At 33.3% G+C, this 26,436-nt stretch overlaps 1 protein-coding gene across 2 annotated transcripts; it reads left to right on the top strand.

The window, feature by feature from the left end:
• The first annotated feature begins 1,774 nt into the window (after positions 1–1,774).
• On the top strand, positions 1,775–20,962 carry LOC140449655 (beta-1,3-galactosyltransferase 1-like). Of its 2 annotated transcripts, XM_072542936.1 has the most exons (3): positions 1,775–2,074; positions 11,182–12,033; positions 20,826–20,962. In XM_072542936.1, exons 2-3 carry the CDS (start codon positions 11,196–11,198, stop codon positions 20,900–20,902), a joined length of 915 nt encoding a protein of 304 aa, XP_072399037.1. In that variant the 5' UTR covers positions 1,775–2,074; positions 11,182–11,195; the 3' UTR covers positions 20,903–20,962. The 2 variants fall into 2 exon arrangements, with proteins under 2 accessions (XP_072399037.1, XP_072399035.1); XM_072542934.1 differs by lacking the exon at positions 20,826–20,962 and having other exon boundaries at positions 1,911–2,074; positions 11,182–16,566.
• The last annotated feature ends 5,474 nt before the right edge of the window (positions 20,963–26,436 follow it).

The raw sequence follows: 26,436 nt of genomic DNA, 5'->3' as shown, positions 1-26,436 counted from the left end.
GAGTCTGCTGATAATTACCTGGTCTTTTCGTTTTGGTGGTATAGGAAAATTTTTTGAAGATACATACGTCTGGTTTGATGCTTTTAAGATTTGTGTTTGTTTGATCCCATATTTCTTGCCAGATTTTATTTACATGAGTCTTGAATAAAGTTTTAGTATCTGATATTGGTATACCTGTTGTAGTCGGAATATTCACATTGTTTATTGCTTCAAACGCTGTTTTGTTTGCTAGCTCATTACCAGTTACTCTGACATGTGATGGGACCCACATAAATGATATGGTTTTCCCAGAAAATTGGAGCTGTTGCAACGCGTCTTTAATTAGGAATAGATTGATGTGTGTACGATAAACATGTTTAATGGTCTGTAAAGAACTTAATGAATGTGATCATATTAGTATTTGTTTTTCATTTGTGGTTTTACAATGATTTAGTGCATCAAGTATTGCTTGGAGCTCTGCGGTATAAATACTATAGCCGTCAGTTAATCTAGTGGTAGAAATTACGTTTTCTGATAAAGTAGCAGCTGCTACTCCGTTGCAATCTTTGGAGACATCAGTGAAGAACAATTTGTAAGTGGAATATTTAAGTAAATTTGCATGATACTGAAGTCTGACCTTAGCAGAAATGTGTGAATGCTTATCATGATTAAGTAATGAGAGGTCTACTATTGGTAAAGAAACTGTCCAGGGAGGTGTCTGGTATATTTTTATGGGGCCAAGGTGATTTGATTTATATAATATGGTAGTCTTTTAACTTGTTCGTAAAATTGTACTATCTTGGTGGTGTAATTAGTGTATTGTTCTAGTGATTCTACCGATACTAAACTTGCGAGAAAGGTATAATCCTTTGCGCTTAGAATTTTTGAAGCGTAGCATAGTGATATATATATTTTCTTCTGAGGTATAGTGTCATTTCTCCTGCTAGCACTTAAAGGCTTCTTATTGGAGTAGTTCTAAAGGCTCCAAATATTAGTCGTAGAGATGTGGTTTGAATAACATCAAGTTTTTTTTTTTACTTGATTTTTATTTGCTGTTTCATAACAGATGCATCCGTAGTCGAGTTTGCTTCTTAATAATGTCTGATATAAATTTAGAAGAATTTTAGTATCTGAATCTATGATTGGATAAAACTAGTAAGTTTATTCTCTGACAGGATTTGATCAAATTGTTGATATGTGAAGTCCATGTGAGTTGTGATTCAAATATTACACCCAAAAATTTGATTTCACGGACTTGTTTCAGAGAATGACCATTTAGATACAAGTTTATGTTGTATTCTGCTCTTCTTTTGTCAAACATTATTACTTTAATCTTCTCAGTTGAAAAAGTTAAAGTCTCTAAAGACCACGTTTCTAAGCTGTTTAATGTTTTCTGTAAAATTTGCGTAACTAATTCTATATTTTTACTTTTAACATATATTACTGGATCATCAGCAAAAAGATTAGCTTTTACGGGAATCTTGATGTGATTTTTTTATATTATTTATTGCGATTAAGAATAATAGTAGACTTAAGGCCGATCCTTGAGGAATTCCGTTATGGAGTGATTTCGATGTTGACATGAATTCATTCGTTTTTACTTGTATGAATAGTGTTTTCATCTCTGCTGTTTCTAACATCCTTTTTGTTCTCTCTGTGTCAGGTCTTGTTTCTGCCGCGTATGTCCTTCATTATTGGTCTGATGACTGTTTTGTAAATTCTGCCTTTCGATATTTTTATTTCTCCATATTGTTTCATTCAGTCAGTCTGCGGCTCTGTTTGTTCTATTCACTTGATCTCCCACTTTCGTTTCGAGCTTTCTGTAGCTAGATAATGTTATGCCCAGATATTTAAACTCCATAGATAACCGCGGAGAATTTTTCAGTTATAAGTTATATAATAATAGTTTCTAAAATATTATTTTCAAAACCTACCACTCAATATTATGCAGCCGATAAAGTAGTAGTGATAGTGTTATCAATAGATATGCATTAAATAAATATTAGTTACAGTATTTCATAAAATCAGATGAAATTTGCAAATCGCATTGTAAGGTATTTATTGCATACAAATCAGTTAAAACAAAGTTGTTTTGGTAAGACTTTTTTTATTATATATTTTTATATTTAGAAACTACACCTGTGTAAAACGGCAAAATAGTATTAGTAATAATAATAATAGTATAAAATATCTTTATTGACAAACAAATCAATTTTTTACAATAAAATATTATATCAGTGGGAAGAGATTCAGTTTTTACCACTGTGTAACAGCGACATACAACTGCTCTTCCACCTAAGCCTCCGAAGATAGGATAGACAGACTATATAACGAAATACGCATTTTACGATAGATCATGCAAATATTACATATTAAATTTATAAATTATAAACTAATAAATTTTTAAATTATTGTTCAGCTAACAACAGCTAAATTAATCTATTGAACTTAACACTATAGATCAGTTACTGAGGGTTTTTACCTCCGAATTCTTTATAACTGAATCGATTCATTTGAAATTTTGTGTGTTGGTAAATAATTACTTGAGGAACAAAAGTTATATAGTGCCGATGTGCGCTTCCACCCTGAGGGTGTTTGCCACCCCTTTTCGAGGTCTTGATGCAATATATGAATGGTCCTCAGAATGGTTACTTCCGCTTAACATTGAAAAATGCGTTGTTTACATATCGGCAAAATAACCCATTACTACCGTACTTTAATAATGGACATCCCTTAAAATCTGTAAGCTTTCACAACGATCTTGGAGTGATAATAAATAGTGACTTAAATTGGTCTGATCACATAGTGTCTACGTGTAAACGCGCAAACTCGAAACTGTTTTTGATCCGTAAATGTTTTAAACGTACATATCTCTAACCTCTGTTAGTAAACTTTACTCAATATACGTTAGACCTATTCTTGAGTTTGCCGGGCCAGTGTGGAATTCCGATCTCAGTCGCGATAAAATCCTACTTAAAAATGTTCAGCGCAAAGCCACAAGACTGGTATACGGCCGTATAAGATCTAATTATGAAGATAGACTATCCATGGCTCATCTCACGATATTAGTGCAGCGACGTCTTTGAGGTGAGCTAATTATGTCCTTCCGTACTTTAAAATATAATTTTTGGAACCTAAACACCATATTCACAGCGAGTTACAAATTAAAGAGTGAACAAACTACTGCAAGGACCAATGTGAACTTCTTGCCAAATAGAATATTTATTATCTGGAACAATTTGGATAAAGACACCATACCAGCAACTCGGCGATTATACTTTCGTCCAAAATAATGAGGGTATACATTATTATGTCATAAAAGAAGGTATACATTTTCGTCCAAGCCCCTAAAATTGAGGTATACAAGTTCGTCCAAAGGATCAGGTAAATTTTGTCATGCTTTTCGAAGAAGCAATTAATATTAAATATATAAATATGTACGAATCTTCAAGTTTATTCATTTGTAAAAATATTCTCAAAGTGTTTATATTTCTATAGTCTTGAATTGTGTTATGAAAATCATTTATTCTTGAAACGTTATGGAGAATTTCGACAAACGTATGGTGGTGAAAGAAAGTGTAACGAAAAGAGGTCATCATCATCATCCAGCCTCAAGAGTCCACTGCTGAACATAGGCCTCTTCCTCATGTTTCCAACCCCGTCTATCTTGCGCCGCTCTCATCCAGTTTTTATTGAGTCTTCTTAAATCGTCAGTCCATCTTGTAGGTGGTCGACCGACGCTTCTCTTGTCTTCCCTTGGCCTCCATTCCAATAACCTCTTTGTCCATCGCCCATCTGTCATTCTGGCTATGTGTCCTGCCCATCTCCATTTTAGTCTGGCTATCTTCTCGATGATGTCAGTCACTCCGGTTCTTCTCCTGATGTCTTCGTTGGTTATTCTGTCTCACAGAGTTATTCCTAACATAGACCGCTCCATTCTTCTCTGCGTGACTCTCAGTTTGGTAGCTGCTGCTTTTATTAAGGTAATTGTTTCTGCTCCGTACATCAAGACTGGGAGGACGCACTGATCAAATACCTTTCTCTTTAGGCATGTGGGCAGCTCACTTTTAAAAGTTTCTCTCAGTTTTCCAAATGCTGCCCACCCAAGGCCGATTCTTCTCTTCAGTTCAGAAAATCGATCAATATTAGAACTAGAGGTTTATTGTATTCCACTGCTTTCTCTATTAGGGTTTTTATACTTTGTAGATGGTCATTTGTTCCGTAACTTTTTCGGAATCCTGCCTGTTCCCTTGGTTGATAAGTCTCTAATTTTCTTTCCATTCTCTTAACTAGTATTCGCGTAAACAACTTATATATATATATATATATATATATATATATATATATATATATATATATATATATATATATATATATATATGGCTGAGGAGGCTAATCGGTCTGTAATTCTCTAAATTTCGTAGTATTAAAAATCTCTCCACTAGTATTTTGTTTATTGCCAGATAAATTATCATCTACATATGAAACATGTTTCAATTTGATAAGAACCAAATGTTCAGAGCTAACTTTAAATTTTCTTCCAAAAGATATTGTCATTGATTTGAAAAATCAATTCATAAGGCTGTTAAATTAGTTTGGGGTCAATCTAAAATAATCGGATGTAGATTACATCTTTCCCAGGCTTGGGAAAATATCAAAATGAGATCTACATTACAATTCAAAGTATTCATAAATGTAGACCTAATAACAAAACTGTAGCTCGTGAGAAATTTTTGAAAAGTAAAATAGAAAATTTTAATGAAAAAACTATTACTAGGCTGAAATATGTTAAATATACATCCCATTAGTTTAGTTTTTAAGTAAGTTTATTATTATTTGTTATTTATATTGTAAGTTGTAAATGGAATTCAGTAATCTAAGATAATAAACTTTATAACGCAGTAAGACAACTTTTTTTTAATGGGATTGATCCCCGCGGAGCTCGACCCGTGGACGAAAGTGTATATGCCAAAATATTTGACTTGGACGAAAGTGTTATTTCTTCAGATAAAAATTTAAGGTAAAACTGAACTCATTACGATATTCCGGACGAAAGTGTATCTGCTCCAGCAACTAGTGTTATCGTATTTAAAAATAAACTTGATAGCGTTTTATTTTATTTATAGGATTCTGTTATTTTAGTACCGCATCATTTATTTATTGTTTCAGAATTTTTGTATGATATACTTATTGTAACTTTGTATTTGGTATTAGTTTAAAAAGGATATTTTTCTTTGTTCTTTGGGCATAATAGGAGCTCGCTCATCTGCCTCATTTGTTATATAATAACAATAATAATAACTGCGTCTTTAACTTCAAGAATCGTTGGTCGTTTCTACATTAGCTACAACAAAATTATTTATAGAAACTGATTTGAAAGTCCTGGAAATCCTTTAATCTAAATTTTATTACCATTTTCAAATAAATCTGCAACCAAGATCTTTACTACCACATCCAACTATTATTATTTCATTTCGAGATTCATTATACAACAATGAGCTAGGATGAGTTAGAACTTTTTATATATATATAATAACGGATTTATTACGGCTGTCGCCGCTTCTCCGCCCCCAATTTCCATCTTTTTCTGTCATATGCAGTTGCCTCTTCTAAGTCTCTTGCCGCCATTGCTTCATCAATATCGTTGCGCCAACTTCTCTGTGGTCGTCCTCTCTTTCTTCTTTCAGGAGGGATCCATTCCAGTACTCTCCTAGGCCATCTGTACTCTGGCATTCTTTTAACATGTCCGAACCAGATTAATTGTTTTCTTTCTATGTCATCATTGATATTTCTCTCCATTTTCATTTCGTTTCTTATTTGTTCGTTTCTAACTCTCTCCAATTTCGATCTACCGCAGCTTCGTCTCAGATAATCCATTTCTGTCGCCATAAGTTTGTTTCTATTAGCTTTGGTGACGTCCCATACTTCCGAACCGTAAAGTGTAATACTTTGGACTATACTACCGTAAATGTGTTTTTTGGTTTCTCATCGAATTGTTTTTTGCCAGAGAAGAGAGTTTAAGGCACGGGTCGCTGCTCTGCCCTTGTTTATTCTTTCCCTGATTTCATCTGCGCTATTTCCCTTCTTGTTGAAAATGACCCCCAAATATTTGCAGGATTGCACGCCTTTGATTTTGTCGTCTTCCAAGACTAGGTCACATATTTCATCTGTTCCCACTGAGAGATATTCACATTTTGTCATATTCATGTTTAGACCTGCTACCTCATATTCTTCTTGCAGGTTTCTTACCATATAGCTAAGATCGTAGCTGTCTTCGGCAATTACTACCTGGTCATCCGCAAAGAAAAGTGTATATAGCTTGTTTTCTTCCACCTTTATTCCCATGTTTCTACATTTTTTTACCCATTTCACTAAGGATCTGTCCAAATAGATTTTAAATAAGGTTTGTGACAGACAGCAGCCTTGTCTTAGTCCTTTTCTTGTTTGAAAAGGAGAGGTGATTTCTTGTTCCATTTTAATTCTTGCAAAGTTTTGTTCGTAATATTTTTGAGTGGCGTTAATAAGAATTGGGTTTATTTTCAAGTTACCGATTTCTATCCATAGTTGGGAGATCGGTACACTGTCATATGCTTTTTCCAAATCTATTAAAGCTATATGAGTTTCTCTATTTCTCTGCACTCGTTTTTCCATTGCAATTTTTAATGTGAAGATATTATCCATAGTGGAGCGTCCGGCCCTAAATCCCGCTTGTTCTTCGGGTTGTTTGTCTTTGATATCATTTTCTATCAGGTTTCGTAGTACTTTTGAGTATAGTCGGCCTATAGTAGCAATCACTGTTATCCCTCTATAGTTTTTAGGATCCATCTTTGTGCCTTTCTTGTGTATTGAAGAGATATACGATTGTCTCCATTCTTCTGGAACTTCTTCTACGTTTAAGCATCTTTCGAATAATTTTCGGATCATCTCAAACAGTTTTGATGATCCATACCTAATCAACTCTGGATGTATTCCGCCTGGGCCTGGAGATTTTTTTAATTTCATTCCCTTAACTGCTTCATTCACTTGTTCTATTGATATTTCGATTCTTCCTTCTACTTCCACTTGTTCATTTGTCTGTTTAAACCTTTCTCTTCTCTCTGTTAATAAGTTCTCAAAATGCTCTACCCATGTGTTCTCTGGTATTCTATTTATTATGACTTGGTTTTTTTGTCGTTGTTCTCATCGTTTTTATAGTTCTCCAGGCTTCAGAGCTCTTTGTCCCTCCTATATGGTTGTCTAGGTAATGGCATTTTTGTTCCCATGTACTATTTTTCTTTTTAACCACTTCTCGTTTGACTTCTTTATTCAAGTTTTTATATTGTTGTTTTGTATGTTCGTCTCCCTGTTGTAATAACTGTAGATATACTTCCTTCTTTCTTTTTATCTTTTCTTCCACTTCTTTATTCCACCAATATGGTTTATCTACTCTTCGTACCTGTGGCCCTAAGGCTATCTAGCGCTGCGTCTTTCATACAGTTTTTTATATGTTCGTATTCATCCGTCGTTGATCTGTGTGATTCCTGTAGTTTTTGTGTTAGTCTCCAGGAGTAAAGTAACTGTGTGCTCTCGTTATCTAGATTATCTACGGTGTACGTAGTTTTCTCTATTTTTTCTCTGTGTTCTTTGTTGATGTCTGTGTGGTTCCTGTCTACGAATGGTGTATATATTTTTCCTATTATCAGGCAGTGGTCCGAGCCGCACTCTGCTCCTCTATGCACCTTTACGTCCTGTACTCTTAACTTAGTTTGTTGTCTTGTTATAAAATAATCTATTATCGATTTTAGACCTCTTGTGTGCTGATACCAGGTGTATTTATGTATGTTCTTGTGGGCGAAAAAACCATTCAAAATCTTTAACTCATATTGTTGGTATATATTTATGAGTCTTTCTCCGTTGTTGTTAACAGTTTCTTCTCCATGCATGCCTACCACTTTACTTTGAACTTGTTTTCCTACTCTGGCATTCAGGTCTCCTCCGCATATAATTTCATGGCTGTTAGGAATTTCAGGATTTTTCTAAAGTCTTCTTCAAAAGCTTCCTTTTCTTGCACTGAGTAGTCATCATTTACGGCATATACCCCCAGAATTGTTATTTGTGTTCCTCTTAGGAGAACCGTCACTTTAATAAAACGTTCGTTGTATGCTTCCCAAGATTTAATATATTTTTCAAATTTCTTGTGTACAAATATTGATATCCCTGCTCTTGCTCTTTGATCCTTTCCCACTCCTGAGAAGAAATGTATATAGTCTTTTAATTTTTCGCTTCCATTTCCTTTTTTCTTGGTCTCAGAGAGAATGGCTATATCTAATTTTCGATTTACGAATTCCTGCATAATTTCTTGTTGTTTGTTCCGGATTCCCTGTATATTCCAGATTCCGCAATTCATGGTCCATTTTCGTTGCTGTTTTCGTCTACTGTAATTTCCGTCCGGTAACCGAGGCTCATTGGGTATTTTAGCACTGTAGAATTTTCACAAGTGTAAGGTCGCTAGCCTTACGACTTTACCCCCATCCTTGGAGGACCGAATTTTCTGTTGGGGTTTATTCCCCTAGCCGATATGTTCCAGTTTTTAGGCGCCAGAAACTCGCCTTTTACCCTCTCTCGTCTGCTACATAACGTACTCCCATTGTACGCCATGCACCCAGTGGTTACGCGACATGGTATGTCTTCGTGGACGTGAGAGTAGGATTTGCTGGCAGAGCTGAGTTTTATTCCTAAAACCTCCAACTCATTCGTTGGAAAACAGTGGGCATTTCTTAGCGTTTTGTTACTACAAAAGCATCGGCAGCTTCATGTCGCCCCCAAGACCCCTTACCAGCCTTTAACCACCTAGAACTTTTTATGCCAGCCTTTTTATGCCAGATCTATTTTTCGTTGTATTCCTGCATTTATCGTTTTGGAGGCACTTTATCTGATTCACAACTGCCACGTTCTTGTAAATGGATAATATCTATATCAATATTATAACAGATAACCAGTTGAACTAACGGATATAGAAACAATATATTGAAGAAAATTTTATTTCATAAATTTCAAAAATATTTCAAAAGTTCAAAATCGGTATCTATACGTAAAAAAAAATTTCTTATTTTTTTTTCTTAATCCGTTGTAACTCAAATAGAGAGACCTAAATACCAAATTACCAAATCCGAGATATGCTTTATTTTTTTTATAAATAACTTAATTTATTTATAACAAAATAATACTACATATTTTTTCCTATGTTGAATACTTTTTGTAGAAAAACTTAGCAAACGTGTATCTTTTAACGCTTTAAATACAATATTCCCATTTGAAAGCTGTATAATTATTTAAACAATCTTTTTTTTTTCTTATACGACGCATCAACCACGCAGGGTGATTAGCGTGTATGAATTGTGGTACAGAGTTAGAACTTAACAATAGAATATTAACCATAGCAATACATAATTAGAAATACACCTAAACCTATACAAAGTAAAATATTAGATTTTTGATAACAGCTTGCGTCTTTGAGAAAGGCGAAAATATTTGAGCAAATTAATTTTTTTTAATATTTTTTATGATACATTAATAAAAATGAACTTTACAAAATAATTTTATGAGATTAAATTTAATTTACAGAATTAAAGTAAAAATTATGATTTATATTATATAAAAAGTATATTTTTTATCTGAAAGAATTTTTGGATAGGTAATTGAAGACTTGAAATAAATAATGTGGTAAGTGCCAAAATCATTATTTCGAAATAATCGATTTTTTTTCTTCCACAATGAATGTATTAGAAATAACTTTCTCAAAATTAAACATAGGTTTATTCAAGTGAATTATGTTTTTGTGCATTAAATAATTTTGCGAACTTTTTGTAAAATATTTGTAAAAAAAATAAAACAGCTATAAAATCTTAGAATGTGCTAAGTGCCATCACAAAAATATAAAATATTGGGGTAAGTAATAATGAAAAACACAAAACATGTAGGTTCTAAGGAGTATTGGGATTAAATAGGTCTTCATAAAATTTTCTATTTCCTTTCTTCAAATAGGGAACCATTCCCAACAAGTTTTGTTTTTTTTTTTTTTTTCTTCAGAAATTCTACTCTGGCAGGTCAAGTTAGGAAGAGTCATTTCTGCAATAGTTTTAATTGTAGCATTTCTCTTTAAAACCTTTGTTGATTTCCAAGTTTCCAATTCACTCAGAGTTTCTCGTATTTTAACTAATCCCGAATTTTGTCGGTTAATGTTGATCCATTGAGCTTTTGAAATTTGAAGCTTGGATGTACTGATTGAACTTTCAGAAGCAACTTTAAAATCGAAGAAGTCCTCACGGTTCATTAATATAACAAGAAATGGTGTTTTCTTTACAGCTGTTGTCATCATTCTTACCAAATCCATAGGTAGCTGACACTTCTCTTGCTTTTTTTCGCTTTTCAATTTGTCGCAACTCATAAATGAATGACCCGATATTAGTCACTTCTGATTTATCTCGTCGAAATACCCCTTGGAAACTAAATAAATCCATAAAAACAATAACATTTTATTTTTATTTTGTCCGGCACAGCTCCAAATTGTTAGTTCATTACCCTGGTGCAAAGTTTCCCCATGTCAACATGAAATGTACATGAAAAAATAAAAATAATTTGTTTGAAATAATTTTTGCTCCAATTGGTTTGTTGCAATTTTTACGAAATTAAAACAGTAGTGATACATGCGAAGACGAATGTATCAATTGGGGGCTCCTTACCTGTCGGCGTCTGGTTGATGACAGAAGCATCTAATGCCAGTTCAATAACTGTTATGTTGCCCTTTTTCGAATAAAAATCATAATTGCTGAAAACTTTTTGACACAGTGTTGACTTACCATATTTTTATATAATTGTTCCGAGCTAAGTGTTTCTTTCTGATATTTATAATGATATCCGTTGAAAACCGCGGAAGTTTCTTTTTGTTATTAGTGCTATATAAAAGTTGCTTCTTCATATTATAATAATTATTAATCTTGTTGTTTAATAATACTGTTAATTTCCAAAGTGGTTTCTTATTAATACAAATTGTTTTATAAGAGCGTGAACTTGATTTTCATTCCCAATATAATTTTGACTGGTCTATTAAAATGTTTTTATTGGTAAATTATTTCGAATGTGTTAGTATACTTTGAAAGCTTCACATAAATATCAAATACAAATTTTTTACTATTTATTCTTAAGTATTTTTTTTTGTTGCAGGATGACAACTGAACATGCTTAAGAAAAGATCATGGTCAAAGTTGGTAGTTTTTTTACTGGGATTTGTGATAGTGTTGTTATTATGGCACAAATTGTCAACCCCTCGTTATATAGTAGTTCCAGCGTCCACTACAATATCTACACCATACATAGTTTTGACGGAGGATGACACCGGTTTTCCTGAAAAAGTTCTACATGTACCAGAGAACGATTACAACCAACTGATTGATCTCAACTTTAATTTTTCTATGATTAACTTCATTTGCAACGAAACCATTCCTCTATTACTTCTAGTATTAGTGCACTCAGCGCCAGTAAACTTTGATAAAAGACAGACTATACGAGAAACGTGGGGAGAAAAGGAAGAAAACGTGAAAGTATTATTTATGGTTGGCAGTGTTCATTCCGAGCACACACAGAAGATGATCGAAGCGGAAAATGTGTTGCACAATGACGTTATTCAAGGCAGTTTCGCAGATACATACAGAAATCTTACTTATAAGCATGTGATGACTTTGAAATATTTCGTTTACCATTGCTCTCAGGCCAAATATATCTTGAAGACTGATGATGATGTATTTGTCAACATGCCAACTATGAAAAATTTTCTGATCTACGATTTATCCCCTCATGGTGCTAGGAAAGGTTTATTTTGTACACCTAGATATAATAGTTTAGTCTTAAGATCCTATAGATCAAAATGGAGGGTGTCTTTTTCGGAATATCCGGAACGGGTTTACCCGACGTATTGCCCAGGGTGGGTGCTGCTCTACACACCAGATGTGATATTTGCTATTTACAAGGAAGCTCAGAAGTCGCATTACTTTTGGATAGACGACGTCCACATTACCGGTACTCTTTTTAAGAAACTTAATTTTACTCATACCGATATTGAACCGTTGGTTTTATCTGAATCTAACTTATACAATGTCGTTTATAGATCTTATAACGTATCTCAGCCGTTCCTTTTTGGGTCGGCTAATACGCTAGAAACAGAAATAAGGAAGCTATGGAATTTTGTTAAAAAGCGCGAAGCGCATAAGTTTATATTTAGTGATAAACATTACAGTATAACTTAAAAGATTTATACAACATATTTTAATTGAAAACAATTTCAGATAGTCCAAGGATCATGAAAGACTTAAAGAAAGAATATATTTGGTATATTTATAGACCACTATTACCCCATCACCAATAATTCTCAAATTTATTCAGTTTGCTGCAGAGGCTATAGCGGAATAAGATTTGGAACGATTTTTATTTGGGGTTGGGCACTTGAAAGTACATATTTAGAACCCCTTAAGCCAAATTTTTAGGTCCCTAGGTGGCCCCTGGGGCCCCTATCGCAATAAACGTGTTTTTTGAAAAGAAATTGCTAAACGATTCATTGTTTTAAAAAATCCGGAAAAATTCAAAAATATACATTTTAATGCCCAAAAACCCTCTGATTTTTTTTAGATCTTTTGCATCAAAACTGGGCTCAGAAAAAATATTTGAGTTTTTCAAAAAAAATTTATGTATGTAGGTAATTTTTAGCAAACTTCCAAATTATTATTTTGCTCGTATTTTTTCCTTTTTTCTTGAATGGCTGGGTTAGATTTTTCATTTTCTCTCCGGAAAATTGTCAAAATTCGAAAAAATTCATTTATTATGTTTTTTTCCCATGGTTTTAGCACATAAACCCAACTATGTGTCAATAAATAACGATTTTATATATATTTTTTTTATTTCTAATAGCGCAATCTGGTTTGCCATATTCAGACCAGAATTTGCTCAAAATACGACAAACCCTCTTTTTTGATATTTCTTCCATGTTTTTAGCATATAACTTTAACTAACAAGTTTTTCTTGCTAAATGCATTATTTTAAATGCGAGCGTTCACTGTCATTAACTCTAAGAGAGGATACGATGTCACTTTAATCACTCGAATAAAGGGAGAAAAGAATCAAAAATTATTATTTGGAATACATGGAAACAAAATCAAGAAATTTTTTTTTTCGAGTTTTAAGGATTTTCTGGCACGAAAATGAAATATCTAACCCCGCCATTAAAAATACCGGAAAAAAATACACAAAAATAATGATTTAGAAGTTTGCCAAAAATTACCTACACAACCTAAAAATTTTTTGAAAAAATCAAATATTTTTCTAAGCTCAATTTTAATGCAAAAAATCTGAAAAAAAATCAGAGAGTTTTTGAGCATTATAAAATGAATGTTCGTGAATTTTTTCAGAATTTTTCAAGCAAAAGATTTTTTTTTTTTCGAAAAAACATATTTTTACGATAGGGAGCTAAAAATTTGGTTAAATAGAATTCTAAATATATGTACTTTCAAGTGCCCAAACCCAAATAAAAATCCAGCTGAGTGCAGATTTTACTATATAAATACACCAAAAATTTCGATTAAAAATACTTTAAATCGACGTTTTGGTTTCCACTTTGAAAATCGTTGGTCCTTCTTACTGGAACTATAGATGAATGTTACATTCAATTAATTATAGGCTTATTTTCCCATGTATTATTTACATATCTAAGATCCGTCAAATTCCCTATTTTGATTTAATATTAATGTTCACTTTAATGGTCTTAATGTTTCGCTTAAATAAAAAATTATTTAATACCTTCATTATAGCTGCTGATACATTTGGTATTGTTCTATCATTCTCTAATGTGATTTTGATTATTGTGAAATTTTTATTTAATAGCACATTTCTAAATAGACTTAGAATAAACAAATTGTTAGACGTTGATTATAAATCAACTAATATTTTAGTAATTTTAATAGAATTAGTCCATTTACAAATGTGCCATTAAAGGAAAGTTGAAAGCTAGAACTACGGTACTAGTTAAATGCGCAAAAAACAATAAAAAAAATTGATATGGTTATTTATGATCGTTTATATTGGACCCAATTACAAATCTGACTATTTAATTACAATCTTATTAGAAGTTTGAAGCATTCACATGCCCGCTCGGTTAGCTTAAATAAAAAATGTCTAGACTTGCTTTTAATGACTTCTTGAAAAGAATTCAGGCATTGATTCCACTAAATTTTAAAATATTATAAACACCGAGAACTACCTAGTCCTTATAGCCGACCGGTTTACCTCTATAAACAGAGTACAAGCCGACTATATTTTTCAGTTTAAATGTATTTTTTTAGACAAAGGACTTAAAATTTTGACACTATTCTGATCTAAACTATATGACCCTCAAATTAAGTTTAAAAAACTGAATCCATAATTAAACTATAAATGCATCTAATGAGAAATTACAATCATCGAAACCAACATTATTACAACATTACCTAAAAGCAAATTGGCAAATTTTAGAAAGGATTCAAGCAAAAAACAGTATTATTTCATCTCTTGATCCATTAACGCATGGAAAATAATTTTCTCGATTTTAAATATTTTGAAGGCGAAACTTGTTAAGATGTTACAAAAATATTTCTGTTCATGTCGCGAAAAACGTTCCACGAAAAATTCTTATTGTATTTCCAATATAGGATGCTGTGCAGTCGACTCTCGTTAACTCCAAACTCGAGGAACTCTTAAAATATTACGAATTACTGAGTGTTTGAAATATCAAAGGGTTCGAAATTTGCGAGAGAATTTGTGAATTAATCAATCTTTCGAAATAACTGTAATAAACTAGTTTGCTTCAAAGCACATTGCTGCTGCTCAGACTGCTCACATTTTTTTAAGACAAAAAATGCCTGAAATGCTTTTTCATCACTTTTTGTAGACAGAAGGTTTGTAAGGTATCGAATGATGATCTTGCTTTCTTAACTGACACCTCTGCCAAAGGTTCTGATGTATTGTACTCATCTTCATCGTTACTTGTTTCATTCTTGTCTGCCGCAGATAAAATTTCAGCTGTAAGCCCTCCACTTGCCGCGAAGTTTTTGATGCTTAGAGTAGACGCGAACTCTTTTGCTTTTCCCTTCAACAAGTTTCCGCTAATAGCCACTTTTTGTCCTCTACTTTGTCTTGTCTGAAAGTCTGGCCAAATGACCAGACTTTTTTCCAGACAAGGAAATTCACCTTTAGTAGTTCTTTAGTAGTACTCCAGCATTGATGATTTTTTTCGTTCGAATTACCAAGTGCATAAAAATGTATTGATTTAGTTCGAAATATAAAGAGATTTTGTAGGGAACTCGTGATAACTTTGAATTATAGAGAGGTTCGAATTATCGCAGGTTTGGATTAACGCGAGTCGACTGTATGAGCATGTACACCAGAGAATCATAAAAATGTTAAAGACGATGTTAAAATTAAAAAAAGACGAAATATTGAAGACAATAAAATCAGCTCTTTAGATGGAAATCCTGCTGCTGCTGGCGAAAAATTTCAAATTATTGACAATAAAAACGATGTATAAGTAATATTATATTTTTATTTTATTATATTTTCCACGAAAAGTAAACTATATATTGATTTTAATATTTCACTGTGATAAAACATTCAATAATAGGCACCACGTATATTAAAAGAAAATGGACACTATTGTGGCATTGCAAAAAATGAATTTCAATTGTTTTACTTATAAGTCTTTATAAAGATAATTAGAAATATCTCTTTTTCTAAATAAACGGTAGGTAATATTATTTGTATTAAATTAATGTTTTAAATTTAAACAAAGATGTAGGAATCCGCGCGCCTGTATTGCTGCAACCACTGGCTGTACACACCTAACGGTAGATAGCTCGAAAGGCATATTCGAAATATTTGGGCCCATGTTTTCATGGGCAAAATCTTCTTGTGCAAATATTCATACTTATACCTACTTGAAGGTTTAAATATTATAAAGTTTTTTATAGAATTACAATTCATTTAGTAGTTAAAAAAAAGTCTATTCCAAAAATCACTAATTAACGGATTTAAAAAAAAATTGCAAATAACTCTAAAAGCAAGCTTTTTTGAAAAACTACTAAGAGAGGAAAGAGGAAAAGTGTTTATTTCGATGAGATACGCCTAAAAAAATTGATTCCGAATTGATTCGGTGAAATTGTCTTTGTTATATAAGTTATTTGTTAATAACAATTGCCCGCCTACTTGGAAAAATTTTTAAAGATACATTTGAACTTATAAAAATATATAGAATCGAGTAAAAAAGGTTTGGTGTATTAGAAATAATGCAAAAAAAAATTTGTCTGTATATTACGTTTCTAAGCGGCCTTTTAGGGATAAACTGTTCGCCTGTTCGGTATATTTTAATTATCTAGACATCTGGTTAAACATCATCACCGTATTTATTTGATTTAGAGCATTTAACGTTTCCGATTTTTTTTCTTTAGCTCTGATTCTATATTAAAATTTTTATGCGTTGCGCAAAAGTATTCATTTAAAAAGTTTTGTGTTTTGCTCAATTCTCTTCTCGATAAACAAAGATTGAAACAAAATATATTTTTTCTTCTGAAATTGTTTTTCGAATTTATTAAATTATTTTTGTCATTAATAGTTTTAGGGTTATGGTATTAAAAATTTATTTATTTATAAACTTTGAGTTAAGTATAACGTTCACATTTTCTCATGATGCTTTCAAGATATTTTGGGTTGTATTAAGCTAATTATGTTTTTATAAATATATTTTTTACAGCTGAACACGTACTCCAACATAAATAGAAAAGTCTAAATTTTCATCTACAACATCTTAAGAATTCCCTATAAAAATATAAAATACAAGTAGGAAATAAAACTATCAGTTTGATTAGAAAACCACAACCAAAAATATTAATATAAATAAATGACATGACAGTGTTGTTACTAGCCTATGAGTATGTGAGTTAATAATAAACACCAACAAAACGAAGTATATTAAAATAAGCACGCAATCACAAATCCTACGACCACTTGTTATAGATAACGACGTCATCGAAGCAGTGAACGAATTTGTATACCTGGGAGCGCTCCTTAACACTGAAATTAATACTACCGCAGAATTTGCACGGCAAACAGATGCTATTTTGGGCTCAATCTTCTGCTTAAATGCACAATTGTAACGAGAAATACAAAAATAAAACTCTGCAAAACAATACTACGGGAGATTAGAGCACCAGGAGATTAGTCACAACCTCTCTCTTGATACAAAAGTAAGAATGCTGCGATGCTACATCTTCTCTGTCCTTTTTTATGGTGTTGAATTGTGGACCTTGAACGCAGATAGGTGCAGAAAACTAGAAGCATTTGAGAAGTGGCTATATCGGAGAATACTTAAGATCCCGTGGACTGAACAAGTCACAAATGAGAAGGTCCTCAGAAGAATAAATAAGAACCGAGAGGTACTGACCACCATCAAATCTCGAAAGTTACAATTCTTCGGACATATTAAGCAAAATGAATCCAGATATGCTCTCCTTCAAGCCATCCTGCAAGGAAAAATATTTGGAAAACGAGGTCCAGAAAGAAGAAGAACATCTTGGATAAAGAACCTCAGAATCTGGTTCAATACAACATATGTATGTGCAGCTTTTCCGCGCTGCTGCAGATAAGATAAACATTGCCATGATGATTGTCAACATTTGTAACGGATAGGCACATCAAGAAGAAGAATGGTAAACAGCTAACCACTGTGATTTTTTCTTTTAATTTAAACGGGATGTTTCCCAACTTAGATAATCATAGAATCGATCATTAAAGTGGTAGGGAAAATAAGAACAACAGATGTAGCTTCTAAACTGTAATAGCTCAAGTTTGAATTAATTGTAATACAATAGAAAAATGAGTCTACCCAGTTTCTGTATCGAATGAGGTCGAATCTGAAATTGCACGATGTTTGTTACTCCTCACCAATTAATATGTACAACGAAATTATGAAAGCTCTTGACGAAGCTGCAATGGAAGCTATTGGAGAAGTGGATAGCATAAAAAATAGAAATGAATGGTGGAATAAAGAAATAGAACATCTTGTGCGGAAGAAGAAGAATACGTATAACAAATGGCTAGCAAAAAAGGACCCTTACTATCGACAACAGTACAACAGCTTAAACAAAGAAGTAAAAAAAGAGGTAAATAAAGCCAAAAATGAGATGTGGAATAAAGCCTGCGATAACGTAGAAAATTTTATGGGTACAGCAAGAAGTAAAGGAGCCTGGAAAACAATTAGAGGTAGTAGAACAGATAGAAAAGAATGCAGTAGGTTAACTATAATAGCCCCAGAATTATGGGTCGAATATTATGAACAAATGCTGACAGAAGATCGAACAGAATTCTAAGATATTGGCTACCAAAAATATGATATTTCCTACCGCGAAGAAACTGAAATAATACCAGAAGAAATTAAAAAACACGCCAACGCTATGAAAAATGGAAAGGCTCCAGGACCGGGGGGAGTACCCATTGAACTGATTAAATATGGCCCTGACAAACTATTTCAGCTATTGGCTTATACTTTTAATTTATTCTTGAGAGGAGAAGAGCTACCCCCAGAATGGAAAACTGCATATATCAGTAATCTATACCAAAATAAAGGCGACAGAAAAGATTGTAAGAACTGCCGAGGGCTTAGTGTAACTAACTCAATCTGTAGAGTCTACGGGAAGATAATTAAAAGCCGAATTGAAGATTGCTGGGAAGACGCTGAAGATCAGAGTGGCTTTCGTACTGGTCGTTCTTGTATAGACAATGTGTTCTGCCTAAAACCAACAATAGAAAAGCGTTTGGAACATAATATGGAGACACACATGGTATTTATTGATCTTCAAAAAGCGTATGACAGTGTCCCATTAGCCAAGCTATGGCAGGTGCTAGAAGACAAGAATATTCCACCGATTTACATTAATACTGTAAGGGAGTTGTCCGATGATATGACGAGTGTAATAAAGATTGGACAAAAAGTGACAAAAAAGATAAAAGTGACCAAAGGACTTCGCCAAGGCTGCTGCATTGCACCTACACTCTTTAAGATTTATTTGGAGGGGGTTTTGGATATTTGGAAAAGAAAATGTGAACCTATGGGTGTTAAAATTGGAGACCATACACTGTACAGCTTGCATTTTGCTGATGACCAAGTAATACTTGCAGAAGATCAAGATGATATCCACTACATGTTACGAAAAATAGATGAAGAATATACTAAGTGGGGCTTATCAATTAATCCATCAAAAACAGAGTACGTAGCAGTGGGAGGTGAAGGAAAGAACTTAGAACTAGGAAGCAAACAAATTCAAAATACTGATAGCTATAAATATTTCGGTGTAAACATTACAAACAATGGTCGGAATACAAAAGAAATAGCTACTAGAATTGGTCAAGGAAATTCAGCAATACGTCAACTGAATAGTATACTTTGGAATAACCACATCACCCGAAACACAAAAATTAGGATATACAAAAGTATCATAGAAAGCATTGCTACATATGGTTTAGAGCTTTGGGTAATAAATAAAAATGACGCATCCAAAATAAAAGCAATGGAAATGAATTATTGGAGAAGATGTTGCCAACTCACTAGAAGAGATAGAGTAAGGTATACTGAAATCAGAGAGCGTATGGGCATAGACATTGACGTCCTGGAAACTATAGAATGCAAAAGGCTGAAATGGTATGGCCATGTAGAAAGGATGAATGATCAACGATGGCCAAAGAGAATGTTACAGTGGATCCCCACCAACCGCAGGAAAACGGGAAGACCAAGAAGATCGTGGAGACAAAAAGTAAAAGGTGCAATGGAAGATAGGGGTCTACAAGTAGATGACTGGAACGATCGCAAGCGTTGGAAGCTAGGTTGCGAGAAACGGCGGCAGCTGTAATAAACTCGTTATATATATATATATATATATATATATATATATATATATATATATAATATATAACTGTTTTGGATGGGTTGGAGTCAATAATAGGGCTATTGGTTAACTATTTTTTTAATCTCGAGCTTTCAATTGTGTTTACAATTATTATCAAGAGCTAAAAAAGACAAAATACTTACAAGGTTGAACTAAAAAGAAAAAACAATTTTTGTTAACTTACCAAATAAAAATTAGTTTGGTAAGTAAAAAATCACTGCTTACATGTTCAAAATATTTTATATAAAAATGTTTTGATCTAACAAATGTTTCTCCGAAAATTTCTATAATTTTGAAAACATTTTTTTTAATATAAAAATAATTGAATTTATAAATAAGTTCAAATAGCAACCAATTACAAATAGCCTCAATGTCATAAATGCCAACATAAAATTTTTTATTTTTGACAATTATATTGCCAAAAGTAAAACTTCGTTTAAACATTCTTTTTTGTTTAGTAACAAAAAGAAGAAGATTTATTCACCCTTGACAGATGTCTGAAAGAATGTGACAGATATATGGAGAATTGAATATGACATTTTACAATTTTTATATATAAATCATAAAGAAAGAATATAATTATATATTTTACTTAAATTTTGAATCTCAGATCTTTTGTTTAAACTCTTATCATTTTTGCTAATACAAACCATTTCCAAAAAAGTCCTTTTAAATTTATTACTTTCACTACATAAAATTTTATATATATATATATATATATATATATACAATAGAAAAAGTATTTATTACAATACGTATTAAAAATGAGTGAAATTCAAGTGCTTCATTAGAAAATGTGATACTAAGAGTAAGACTAGTTTTTAAAATAAACCAAATGATATTTATCTTGTCTAGCTGTTGGCCCTATCAGTGCAGTGGAAGCATCTTCAAAAGGATATCCTAAAATTCTCGCAAGAACCAGGTTTGAATAAAAAATATATGTTTTTAATTAAAAATCATAAAATTTAAAAAAAGTATTTAAAGTAATAAAGTATACACAATAGAGTTATAGATTATATGAAAAAATCTCAAATAAAATGGTCCAACATTTTGAGCTCTACAGCATTTGGCAACTTCTTTGTTGAAACCTGCCTGGAATCTGCCACGTCTGTATTTTGCAATTTAGACACATTGCTTGATCAGTAATATTTTCAAAGAAAATTGATCCAGTGCTAAATCATCATCAGCCCATAGTAGTCCACTGTTGAACATAGGCTCCTCGAAAAACTTCCATTCAGATCTACCTTGCGCGGTTGCAATCCTGTTGGTACATATCCTCCCGGGTTTTGTCTATCTGCTTTCGGTCTCCACTCCAAGATTTTTTGGTGCATCTATTATCTTTCACTCTAGCGATGTGTCCTGCTCACTTCCATTTAATTTTTGCTATGTGTTTTATAATGTCCTTTATACAACTTCTACAAATTTCTTCGATTCTAAACCTATTTTTCAACGTTATGCCCAACAAACCGATGTCCTTGTAAGACTAAGTGTCTCTACGCCGTAGGTAAGAACATCCCAGAGTTATTCTCCTTAGCAGCTCAGCAGATTGATTATCTTTGCTAATTTTTACCATGTGTCCAAGGTATATGTAGCTGTAAACAACTTCAATTTTTACGTCGTCTACCTTTAAAGGATGGCTCGGAACTAAATTCGTCATCATTTTTATCTTTTGGTAATTAATATTTAGACCTACTTTATGTGCTGCATCGCTATATATCATTGGCAATTTTTAGGTCATCTGAAATCAGGACAATGTCATCTGCAAATCGTAGATGACTAAGCCCTGACCATTGATATTTATTCCTTTATTTTCCCATTCCAGTGATTTCAAAGCATGTTCAAGTACAGTAATGAACAAGATCTCCCTGTCCAATACCTCTCCTGATATGTATCTTATTGGTAGGACCGTACAGATTTATATTTATTTATTTATTTATCGTATGGCATACAATAAGAACACATATTTAAAAAGCAATATAAAACATTACATGGAGTATTACAAACGAACATCTAATGCATTAATATAGTCTAAAACATTTTCGGTCGCATTCAGGAACTCGTCAAAAACTCCAGGGAACCGCCTTCGGGGGCATTCTTCAACAATGTGACGGACGGTCTGTCGTTGCGCACCACAGTCACACTCCGGAGTAAGGGCTTTTCTCCATTTATGTAAGCTGTCAGCACATCTACCGCTTCTTGTTCTTATTCTGTTCAGCGTTGTCCATGTACTCCGGGTCAGTTCAAAGCCTGACGGTTTCTGATCGATACAGGCCATTTGCTGTGCTTCCTGTGGTGAGTCGCGCTCCCATTGTCTTCTGCAAGCGTTGGTGAGGTCGAAATGTTCCTGATGTAAGGAGGTGGCCCTTAATATGGCAGGATATCTGGAGCGCAGTCTGTTCATTTCGATATCACGCCTATCATGGTGGATGGGTAGTTGATGGTTAGACTAGATTTTTCGATATTCTCTGAGAAGGCAGTGATTTCTTCGTAGTTTCGGCGGTGGAATGTGACTCAGGATGGGAAGCCAATAGTTGGGTGTTGGTCTAATTGTACCTGAAATCATTCGCATTGTCTGGTTTAATTGGGTGTCAATAATCTTCGTGTGTTTGCTATTGAGCCATACTGGGGAAGCATATTCAGCTGTCGAGTATACAAGTCCGATAGCAGATGATCTGAGTACGGAGGCTGAGGACCCCCATGTGGTACCACATAGCTTTTGGATTATATTATTTCGCGTTTTCAGTTTTGCTGCCGTTCTTTGTAGGTGTTCTTTAAAACTTAAAGTTCTGTCAAGAGTCACTCCAAGATATTTTGGTGTTGAGTTATGAGTTAGTAGTCTGTCTTCAAAGTGAACGGACAGTTTTTTGTTGGCTTGGGCATTATTTAGATGGAAATAGCACACTTCGGTTTTCGTCGCATTAGGCCGTAGCCTCCATTTGCGAAAGTATTCTCCCATAATGGCAAGGTCATCCGTTAGTATTGTTTCTGTAACTGCCATGTTATTATGTCTTGCTGCAATGGCCCAGTCGTCAGCGTAGCCAAATTTCTGCGAATTTGTCCTAGGTAGGTCTGCGATGTATAAATTAAACAGTAAGGGTGCCAAAACAGATCCCTGTGGCAGTCCATTGCTGAGCTTCATTTGGACACTTTTTGAGTTACCCATTGTGACTTGGAAAGGTCTGTCGGTGAGCATGCTATCAATGAGTCTAGTTATCTTTTGACACGGGATGGCATGGATTAGTTTGCAGATTAGTCCTTGTCTCCAGACGGTGTCGTATGCAGCTGATAGGTCAATGAAAGCAACGGATGTTTTTTGCTTTCTTTGAAAACCTGCTTCAATATGTGTTATTAGGGATAGGATCTGATCTGTGCAGCTGCGGTTAGGTCTGAACCCTGCTTGCTCAATAGGTATCAATTCAAATATGTTATTACTAATTCTGTTGTAGATTAATCGTTCCAACAGTTTATAGACACAGCTCAGCAGTGCAATCGGTCGGTAGTTTTGAGGCTGATCATTTGCCTTTCCCGGTTTTAATATGGCTATAGTGGAGGCCCTTTTTAGTGAGTGGGGGATTTCCCCTGATTTTATCATATCTGTATAGAATAGAAATCAATCAGCCATCTCCTAGCATATTTGCCACAGTGGAGTAAAAATTCTGGATGAATTTTATCGAAGCCGGGTGCCTTTCCAGACTTAACTTCTAATATTGCTGAGTTAATTTCTTCTAGAGTAAACGCTTCAGAGTATTGAGATGTAAGCGGGCATTCAGACTTCAGTATTTTTAGTTCTTGCTTTACTTTGGTGGTGTGGTCACGATCTCTAGGTGCTCTTGAGGTAGCTACAATGTGGGAGGCCACTCTGTTGGGAACTATTGGTACTTTATCTCTAGTTGTGTGTCTGCTACTACCAAGTTTTCTAAGTAAGGACCATGCTTTTCTGCTTGATTTAGTAAAGTCTAGTTTTTCCACAGTTTCCATCCATTTTTGTCATCTGGCTGCATCCAAACTGTGCAGTAGTTCGTCCGCAATTTCTCGGTCTTGGCTTTCGTTGTATTCTTGATATAATTTCTCACATTTTACAGATTTATAGTTGTTGTAGCATTGCTGTAAATATTTTCTATAATGTTGGTGTACCTATGATGAATTCGATACTCTTCCAATACCTTTCGAAGTGCGTATAGTTCGATAGTATCAAACGCTTTATAAAAGTCTATAAACGTTAGTACTAGAAGTCTATAGTATTCAACTGATTTTTCAATCAGGACTTTTATGCACTGTAAGTGCTCATTTGTATCGTAGTTGGAGCGAAAACCAGCCTGTTTTCTTGGCTGGTACAGTTCAAATTTTGTGTCCAATCGATTAGTTATAATTCTGGCGTACAATTTGTTTAAATAGTTGAGTAGAGAAATTGGCCTGTAACTCTCTAGGTTCATGGTGTCACCCTTTTTATGCAGAAGAATATTGTTATGTTTTTATTAATTCCAATTTATTGTTCTTATTTTAATTTACTAAAACACGATAATTTATATCAATTTATTAAATCACTGTACAACAATTTATTTGACTAATAATTACATAATTTATCTATACGGACGTTACAATTTAAACGCGAACGCGAGCTTCTTTTTTGACTGACTGCTTTCTCCAAAAAGTTCCTGTTATATACCCAATACCGTTAGACTAGAAAAGTCGATGGCCCTCTCGACTAGATAGAGCGGCGAAATGGTCTCAAAACTGGTATTTTTACATCGGATCGTCTCCAGAAAGTTTGATTGTTGTTTTTATAGCGGAGGGGGACCCATCGTGTGTCAGGTAGGTATTACCTAGAAAATACGTGAATGAATGAGAATATTGGTAATAAATATGTTAACGGTTTTGGGTCAGAATTTATCGTAACAATAGTAATGTAGTTATTCCAAGTTATTTAACTATAAAAGCGGATATTGAAGTCTTGTATTTCCTTCAGTAGAGAGGTTCCGTCAAGTTTTATAACTTCTATAACTGATCATCATTTCCCGAAGCCTTGTTGTTTTTCATTTTTTGAGTGCATATTGTATCTCATCTTGAGTAATTTCTAGAATATATTCAGATCCCTGGGTTTGTACCATTTGTCTATCGTTTTGATTGATGTTATTGTTATTATGGTTTGTGTATAATATAGTGTAGAACTCTTCTACTATTTCTAGTATTTTTTTCTAAGCTTTTCTTGCCGAAATATAGCCATAGCTATATCTGGGCAAGGAAAAGGGGTACAGGACCCATTGATTGCTAATTTATTTTCGAACTTTTACGTCAAGAAACAATTTTTTGTTGCAACCGTTGCCGAGAAACACTGATTATGCTAACTTTACGGTAAATTTTGCTTTTACTTATAAAATGGATATGCTAACTTTACAGACATGTCAATGACCCTATTACTTTGTAACTGTCTTCTTTCTGTTATTTTGAGTTGGTTTCTGGTCTTCTCATCTCGTTTAGTCTTTGAACAAAAACGTGATTGTGCAAACGTGCTTTATATATTACTTAAGAACAGTGATATTATATTTCCTAAGATCTACATTAAACTGAGAAACATTTGTTTCCCAGCAATCTCGGAGATTTTGTGGATCTATAACGCTACGACGAGTACGACGAATAACGAAGCTTTCAAATTCCAAATGAGTCTGTCTGAAAAATACAGGTTTTTTTGATCTTTTCAACGAAATCTATTGACTTCAAGTACTCAGTAGGCTACAGTTCATGATTTGATTGAAGTTTTTAAGTGCAAGAATATTATCCACAAATTGTAATATTTTTTATATTAATTTAACATCAGTCATAGTGTGTTGAATATCTGATTGATTCAGCCTTCCTGAATTTGTAAATGTGTTCACCACAATTGATGAAGGTAAATCACTATTATATCTATACCTACTTTCATTAAGCGATGCAGGGCGTATAAACAAAGATAAATTTAACAGATGATTGTTAAAGATGTTCCAAATGAGTCTACTCGTTCCGATAAGTAACAGTATAATTATGACACTTTATTAATTTTTTTATTTTCTTAACTATTAGTGTTTATTGCATAGTATATAAATTATTTTTATCACTGAATACATAGTAAGTAAAAAAATAATCCGATTCATAAAATTAATGAATATTTTATGCATACATGCAGTAACAGTTCTTCAAGAATATTTAAAAACTAACCGAAATGTCCATATTTATTTCGTTACTGCCGACGTCGTCGGAACTCATACAGGTTCGGACACGATTTAATTTCGGTAAGTATTATATTTCGGTATTGAAATTTTGTTATTTGAATCGATTTGTGAGTATATTTTTAGTCATCTTGATGGTTAAAGGACAATAAATTATATTTATGCTGTTAATGTTGAATTAGCAATTATTTATTGTGCGATTTAAAACTATTTAAGTATATATTTTTTTGTATAACGACCCTATCTATACGTGATTGTGATTA

The sequence above is a fragment of the Diabrotica undecimpunctata genome, chromosome 9 (genome assembly GCF_040954645.1).
Source record: "Diabrotica undecimpunctata isolate CICGRU chromosome 9, icDiaUnde3, whole genome shotgun sequence".
Taxonomy (NCBI): domain Eukaryota; kingdom Metazoa; phylum Arthropoda; class Insecta; order Coleoptera; family Chrysomelidae; genus Diabrotica; species Diabrotica undecimpunctata.
The sequence above is the reverse complement of the archived record's forward strand: the minus strand, read 5'-3'. Positions and strand labels throughout refer to the sequence as shown.